This window comes from Amphiura filiformis, chromosome 18 (genome assembly GCF_039555335.1).
Source record: "Amphiura filiformis chromosome 18, Afil_fr2py, whole genome shotgun sequence".
Taxonomy (NCBI): domain Eukaryota; kingdom Metazoa; phylum Echinodermata; class Ophiuroidea; order Amphilepidida; family Amphiuridae; genus Amphiura; species Amphiura filiformis.
In genome coordinates, this window is record NC_092645.1 from 65,116,398 (window position 1) to 65,125,495 (window position 9,098).

General features: G+C 35.0%; 1 protein-coding gene across 1 annotated transcript in view; it reads right to left on the minus strand.

Annotated features, from left to right (window-relative positions):
* Positions 1 to 1,851, minus strand: part of LOC140138930 (major facilitator superfamily domain-containing protein 6-like) — a 15,040-nt gene extending 13,189 nt beyond the window's left edge. Inside the window, exon 1 of the mRNA XM_072160713.1 lies at positions 683 to 1,851. Within this exon, the coding sequence (XP_072016814.1) occupies positions 683 to 1,476 (794 nt within the window). The 5' untranslated portion in view covers positions 1,477 to 1,851. The remainder of the gene's footprint in view (positions 1 to 682) is intronic.
* Positions 1,852 to 9,098: the final 7,247 nt, after the last annotated feature.

Sequence of the window (9,098 nt, forward strand, 5' to 3'; positions counted from 1 at the left end):
GCATGTCTCTATTATTTTCAGTTCTTGCAATCATACACAATGCAGCGACCGATACCGTTTGTAATGTTTAAGGACTGACGTCCAGGCTTACTCAATATCACATGTCTGAATTCTTTTGTTTGAACATATTTAGTCATCACCATCTAGTACAACATAGTGACCATGCGTATTATTGAATCACTAAGGGTTCGATATAGCCCCAGAGGATGTTTAAAGACATTCCCACAACCCAATGGGGTTTCTGACCTTGTATGTCTGGCTTTTGTACACATGTGGTACAGTTGATCATACCTTGCATTGGAATTGTGTGCAAATATCTGGTGTTTTCATTCTATTATTTAACATTCAAAACATCGAGACTTAGGAATAAAATTAAAGCAGTGGGACAATATGAATGTTTCCTGTACGAAAATCAAATATCAGTCCTAAGTCTCAACTATTAGCTCGTTGGCTGCAGTTTTAAAATGACCATTTTGTGTGTGTGGCAATGGGGACTTTGCCTTTAAAATTAGGTTATATTGATCAAATTTCCCAATCATAGTGCATTGTAGGAATGCCTTTAAGCCTCCTCTGATATAGCCCAATACTTTTCCACTCCTCATAAGTCACCATCTACCGTAACGTAGTTAAGTACGTGTGTACAGACTCATGAGCTTAGTCTAGGTCTTTACATCCTACTTACCCAAGGTCCCAAGCGATGTTTCCCCATCCCCTTGTTCCACCGTACTCCGATACATCGTTCCCTTCACGTGTTAAAGCAACCATAACAGAAGCGTCGGCTATAGCGTAAACTGGACTCATAGCCATCTCAAATATGCTGCCAATGGCTAACACCTCTATGAAGACACGGAATAAATCACGGGGATCGTACTGCCAGCTCCTGTCTTCGTGAAGATCATGAGGATGTTTTGAATTAATGTTTCCTTCTTCGTTATACTTGGCTCCTACATGTTTCGACGTATTTGTAGATAACGTCACGTCACGGCGGTCTATACTAATTTTTCTGTAATTATATTCACCGCTTATTAATGATCTTTTGGTCAAGGTTAAGTTTGTTACCTCCATGTCGTAAATGCCGTCACATGTAGCTAGTTCCGGAGTTCGCAGAAGACTAAGTGCAACTCCGCTGCCTAACATCGCCATCAACAGACCAACCATCCATGCGCGACGATAGCCTATTTTATCAGACGCCAACCCTATGATTGCCGTAGACAATGCAGCAGTAAATGGTCGTACGGAAGATGCAATACCTATTCTACTTGGAGACAAACCTAATTGTTTCATCTGTAATGGTAGGAAAGTGATGATAGATGAAGAAGCTCCGATGAAGAAGAGATAAAATATTTTGTATTTAAGCATTGTTCGGTTGATTTTAAAAACATCTTTCCAACGACTGGTATTTTCATTACCGGGAGTCTTGTCAATGCCATCCTGATGTTCGGCAATACTGCCATCATCCTTTTCTTCCGATAACATGCTTAGTCCTTTGTTGTCTCTTAATTTTTCCCCGCCAAAAAGAGCTTTAAGTTTGCCCTCATAAAAGTTAGATCTTTGTATGGTTTCGCATATCTGGTATTGCCCAAAATGATTTGGCACTTATGTCATCAACAAAATTAATAAACACGTGGACATTGTATCCATAAACAATAACCCAATGGACGTCAGCTCAAATCTTTGGTGTAGACAGCTCTTAGATATTCTTCATTTATTTTGTTTTCCGATTTCACAATAGAGAGCTATGTGTCAATCAAGTCCATAGTTGAACCAAACGAGTACATAGTATACATGGTATATAGGATTAATATGTTCTGTAGAGACATCTGGACAAAACCTGTTGTCATGCAGTATGGAACCAATACTATTCGTCTATAGGGCTGGAAGCTTAAAATCTATAGGCATTAATACACGTAATCTCACAATTGGTATATTCACAACACGCGTATGACAAGTAATTGCTCATCTGCTCCTATAATATCTTTGATGAAAACTAAAGACAATCATAATCTGCTTTCCATCGCTGCTTCTCTTTATTGTGTTATTTCATTATAATCCTCAATAATTCTCATATGACTCGTCCTATGATGTCTCTGATGTAAACTAAATTAGACTTTCAACTATTGCCTGCTCATCCAGTTGTTCCATCCTAATCCAACATTTGCATATTACTTCCCATCTAATAATATCATAATATCAGGTCCTATAATATCTTTGATGTAAACTGAAAACAATCATAATCTCCTTTCCAAAATTGGTTCTCAGTCAATTCTCTTCATTATTTTATACATACATACATCTCGTCCTATAATCCGGGCCAATGATACCTCTAATGTAAACTAAATCAGCCAGTTATTCCATCATAAACAAACAATCATTCCAAACATTTCCATCCAATAATATCTATTATCTCGTCCAATAATACCTCTGATGTAAACTAAATTAAGCTTTCTATTATTGCCTGCTCATCCAGTTGTTCCATCCTAATCCAACATTTGCATATTCCTTTCCCTCCAATAATATCTATTATCTTGTCCAATAATACCTCTGATGTAGATTTAAAACACGGTCATGAATCAGGCGCCATTTGCATATTCCCCTAACATCTAATAGTTGTACACGTTGTTGCTATACTATACAGAGCGTTTTTTAATTGCAGTAGTTATTTTAATATAAAATCAATAATTGTGGTGTTTTTGTTTTCGTGTGGTTCAACAGGTGTCACCATATGTTACACAGAATACTATACAGTGCGCAAAATAATTAAGGTACCAGTTATGTTTACCCCAGTGTATGTGTCATATTGAAAATCTAATCAGTCCCTGTACCTCACGGTTGTTTGATGTGATCATTATTAACGCTTCTAACAAAACATTACATAATGTTAAATTTTTGACCTTTACAATACCACCGCCCTCACATTAATTTATATATTTATATGGTCAATTCCAGCGAAAGCGGGACAAAATTCTCTCTATGTTAACTTTCCACTTTAAAATGTCATTAATAAAGGAAATCACGTTATTGATGGAGCATATCATGTCACGTCCAATGTGCTCTCTTTGTACATATAGGCCTTTACTAGCAAGTCATACCAGGGGACAAGTTATGATGGCTTAAATGAATTGGCGTTACCCACGAATTCAAAGATAAAGCACCATATATGTCATTGAATGTCCTTCAATCAAAATGAAATTATTACCGTTAGAAAGACGTTTGCATGATCTCTCATCATATGTAAAACGATTGAATTCCACCAAAGTTTGTGGACTCTAGAGGCCATTAAGTCAATTTGGCTAATAATTTTGTTACCCGCGTATCAAAAATAAAATGATCGTTCTGAAAATGTTAAGTGAATATGCCATAAATGACTATATCATGAAACGAAGTTTCGTTCTATAATTCTGAGGTCCAAGTGATTATTTTATGCAAATACGTTTTACCCATAAAATTCCATAAAATCAAATTTGACGTTACCCACGTATCAACTGTTACCCACGAGTCCAGCAAATATAATTGCCATAACTTAAATTAACATTTCATGACTTTGAACACTGAATTTAGTTTGACAAGCGCTTAAAATTGTAAATCGTAGAAATACGTTCACCGCTTTAAAAAAGAATCTACGACGGTTTAAACTTTTGTTACCCACGAATCCCGAATAGATGCTAACCTTGAAAAACAAGGAGATTGTTTATTTTAAGTTTAAATCAGCACATATTCAAGCCATGGGTATGCTATAATTTTTACAGTACTTACAGTTTATGCACCTAAGAAACGCAAACCCCAAACGGTACTATAGTACTTATAGCTTTACCCACGAATTCGGCGTTACCCACGAATTCGGCGTTACCCACGAATCCAAGGATTTACTCGTAAATTATATGTTTCTTATGCATATTAACATTTTGAAAACATGCCAAATAGGTTCCAAAACAGTCCTGTTTAATAGCGTCCTCTTGAAGGTATACTGAAGCTGTATCATGAAGTTTTGATTGATTATCCTAAATTACCATTTTTTGGGTAAATGCAATTGGTTAGAGAAACGGGAATCATTGACACACAATGGAGGAATAACCGCATGATGGTTTCCAACCTTCTGTAATATTTTCTATTTTGCCGCTTACCAATACATACCTTCAAATATGTGTTACCCACGAACATTTTGGTTACCCACGAATCCCTACTTAAATTATAGTTAACAATGTATTGATAGTGTTTTAGTTCATAGGAACTGTCAAACACGAGTTAATAGAATATTGATGCATGAAAATATGGAATGATTTTACTAAAATAATAATATAAAAATGTTTGCTCTGTCTATTTGAATTTGGCAACTTCATTATTCTCAAAATGTTTATACCCAAAATGCCATAATGATCCATTCTAAATATTCCATGTAGTTTGTATTTTGATTAAAATTCATTTTAGTGCCATTGTAGCCTGAATTATTGACATACGGAAAAGTATTTTTTATTTTTATTTAAAAAAAAAAAATAAGAATTGCTGTTTTCCAGACGCTGTTACCCACGAATCCATCCGAAATCCTCATCCTGCGACGAGATACAAAATCTAACTGTATATTTATATGAAGCATTTATTCTAATCTTTCGAAATAATACAGTAATGTTAAATGACAGCCACTTTGGAAAGAGCTCGAAGAATTGACACAATCTTAACTGTACACCTGGTTCTTTCTTAAAATTGGTAATAACCAAAATATTTCCTTGTAGATATATGTAATAAAATTCTATTTTACGTTCAAAGTCTTCACCGATTTCTAGTGTATATGAGTCACACATAAAATATTGAAAGATATTAAAGAAAGTGAAATTTTATGGCGTACAACAGGTGAAAAAGGCTTGAATTCGTGGGTAACATGCATATGCGCATTTAACACTTTATTTGGTCTAGCAAGAAAAGGTATTTTTCAATCCGATGGCACTTCCACCTGATGATTCACTAGATATGATCGTCTCATTTGATAAGTCTAGAATTGAAAAGGAAAACATTTTCAAAATGGCCCCCAGAGAGAATTTTGTCCCGCTTTGGCTGGAATTGACCATATATTTAGCTATTTTTAACTTAGATTTCCCTTTTTTAAACACATTTTTCATCTTTTTCTGCCTTGTGGTAATTTTCGTCTATAAACTGTACATTTGTGTAGAAATTGAGGGCGCTTTTTTAGCCCAATAATATGAGCTATTCCTTTCATTTCATGATAAAAAGTAGTTTGAAAATTTCCTTGCTATATGTTACTCATTTTCGTAATGTTTTAATACCATTATACAAGTGTATATCCTTTGTAAAGATGCAAACAACACGATGAATAGCGCCATCAGTGTTCAACTTTGCTTTAAAATGAATACAGTTCTATATGCCATCAAACAACCGTTACCTTTTGGCTGTGATGAAAGACCTCATTTTTCAGAATAGAAAACTGCAAGCTAAAACCCAACGAAATCAAAATTTGCACTTTCATGTTCAAATTAGTGGAGAGCACGTCGCTAGTTTTCTTATTCTAATAAATGGAAGCACGGCGTTATAGTTCTCTTCTTCGATTTGAATACAAATCAACAGGGTATGCAATGGAGCAAGCTGCAACTTTTGAAGCATCTTCCTTGGGTTTTTAATTCATAGTTTATCTTCTTTACCGCTTTCAACGAATGGGGTCATAAATCTGAGCTAAATAATGCAACTATTGGCTGCTGTTTTAATTATGACATGTTGATTTGTCTTTGTTTAGGATATACAGGGGTGAACATAACTGGTACCGTAATTCTTTAACATAACTGGTGCCTTAATTCTTGTGCGCACTGTATTTTCAGGTTGAAACTGGCCTCAGATTTCAGGGGTAAATACTATCAGACAAGGCACAGTTCTTCAACTATAATATTCAGAAACTATAATATGGCACGGTTGTTTGATGTCATTTTAAAGAAAAGTTGAAGAATTATGGCGCTATTTATCTAAAATCTTGTTTGCATCTTTACAAGTGGTAGACACTTGTAAAGTGGTATTATAACATCAGAAAACAGACTAACAAATGGCAAGGGAATTTTCAAAAGACTTTTTATCATGAAATGTAAGGAAAAACTCATATTATTTGGCTAATTTAAATTTGAAATATATGTTAATAGCGCCCTCAATTTGCACATGAATGTACAGTTTATAGAATTAAAATTACAACAAAAAAGCAGGAAAAAATGATGGTAACTTGATATAGGAAAGAAAATCTATATTAGTGTTATAGCTGTTGGTATTATTCAGGTCTAGAATTGAACATTATAAGAATGTTTGGTTAAAAATATAAATAAATTATCACATCAAACAACCGTGATGGTGACATATACTTGTTAGTATTTAAATATTCCGCCACTGAAGTAATTGTCATGGTAGTAATGTGTGTAAGCTCTGGTGTTGCGGTCGTAGTACCAGCAATTCCAATAATATGCATAGATATTCTATTTACAGTTTACCTAACTAAGAATTGATTAATAATATCACAAGTTGTTTGTTGGTTATCGTCCATAGGACTTTCATGTAAACATGGTAAATTACCAAATGTTTACAAAACAGCTATTGCACATACCACTTGAGGGTCAGTTGGACGGGTAATTAATGATCAATTAGCGACATCTGCTAAAATGAATTGAATTTATTGTTAGTGAATTAGTCATGCGGCATATGTGACATAGTGTTACTCAATCTTGCGATACCAAAATAATGACAGCAGACCTAATGAACGATACATGCCCATAAATTGTCAAAAAGTTTGGAAATTTGTTTTCTAAATTCTCATGTTATTCTTATTATAAAGACACACAAATGTGTTAGGAATACACCCAAGCCCGGCACCCAAGTGTATTAGGAATACACCCACATGTATCGTAAAGACACCCAAATGTATTAAGAATACACCCAATGTATTATAAGAGACCAATATGCATTAGTAATACACCCAAATGTATTTAAGAATACACACAATGTATCATAAAGACACCCTAATGTATTAGGAATACATCCAAATAACGAGACAACACACACTCTATATTCATTGCATTTGAATGTATTAATTGCCTTGAGTAATAATTAGTTAACGTTCCCTCATTTCAAATATAGTTTTGGTTTCTCTTTTGTTCAGAAACCAAAAATCAAGGGATTAAAAAGTAGAGCTGATCTGGTCTGCAATCATAACACTATTATGCTGGGAGGACACAGTATAGGGTATATTACCAGAAGTATACAATAGCCTATTGTGCTAACATAATTATTATCATGATTGATATCGGAAATCTATCCCGCGGACGACAGTTGATGCTCTCTGTCGACGGTAGGTGGCATATTACACTCACGAGTTCTAGGCCTAGAAATCATATACATGCGCGTATATTGAAGGATGGGGTGGGGGATTTGTTTGTTTGTATGAAACATAAACGATGCATGGAGATGATTTGATTATGAATTAGTTTATTATCCCCGGGAAGCACAACCCATACCTCTTTAAGAGGGGGCTCCCCTCCCTATATAACCACATCTTCCCTAAATTACCCCTTTCCCCTCCTTCTCCCCTACATTCGATATCTTCATCTCGAGCTCTCCTCCCCCTTCTCTTTCACTTCCAATGCTCTCTCTCACATGTTTCTCTCTCTCCCGGCCCATATCCCCTTGCCCTCCAACCCCCCCCCCCACACACACACACACACACACACATCACACAATCTCTTCTCCCCTCTATCTTCTACTTTTTGCAGTAAAAATTGCTTCAGTAAAAGTCATTAGGTTTAGAGGTCATATAATGGCCTTCCATCGATTCTGGTACATGGGATTAAGGACATGAATCGATTTTGTTTATAGCACCTATACAATTACAATAGTGGCCCCTTTTGTGATGTCGAATGCAAATATTTCGATGGTCTATATATTTTCACAGTGAAATCAGCAAGTCAATGCTTTCAAACTAAATCAATGCTTTCAAATGTAGACTGCTTTGTTCGACTTCTCTGCTCGTGAATATTGCACTGCGAAATTTAAACATTTCTTTTGTATACTTAGATCAGGTAACTCGAAAATCCTGTAATTTTATTCGTCACACCACTTATAAGAAACTGAAACCAAAACCGAAACTACCTGTCACAAATGTTTAGTTTTAAACAAAAGGTAGAAACAATGAGTTCGATATCTTGTGATTCAAGTGGTTAGGCAGGACAATAGAAAACCACGTGACCAAAACCAAAACCAAAACTAAAACTCAATATTTGAAATGAGGCAATGCTGTCATTATCGATTGGATTAGTCGTCCGTAGCGGACAATTCGGTCGCTCATTGGATTAATATTATCAGGTGGTAATAAATTTGCATTGGACAATAGATTACTATAATGGTTTAGTACTGCATATATCGGTTTAATCTTCAATAAGCGGGTTTATGGCTGGAAAGGTCACGGTGAATTTGTCGTGGACGTAACTGCACTATGGCCAGCATGCTTATTATAATTATCGGCATTTTAGCCTGGCTTGAGCATTTTGTTTGAGTTTGGTCCCATCAGGACCCAAGCGTGTCTCCACACGGAGCGACCGTTAAAACAAACAAACAAACGACAATGGTCTACATTCGTCCGACGGGTCGTTTGTTTTGTTTGTTTGTTTTATTTCTTCCTTTGCATGGGTTACTCATTCAGTGGATGTTTTAAGGTATCCTCTGTTCTTCCATGAGGCCCAGGGGTCACATTAAAATACATCAAAATACACATTAAAATATACATCAACATACATCAAAATAATTTAACAAAATATTTAAATACGTAGGATCCATAAATATATATAGGCAAACTAACCCATATTTACAATTTTAAATACAAAGCACTTTTATCAAAATTATAAAATTCAAAATATAAAACCCAAACAAAACTTGGGGAATTTTTCAACAAAAGAAAAAATTTTAGATTTCCAAAATACTGCATAAAAGGCATGCTTTTGAAACAAAATAATCAAACAGTTAAAAGATTTGAGACAGCATAGTATTTATATTTATTTTTATATAACAAGAAAATTCATCATTCAGTATTTGAAATAAATAAACACATTTCACAAATTATAAAACAA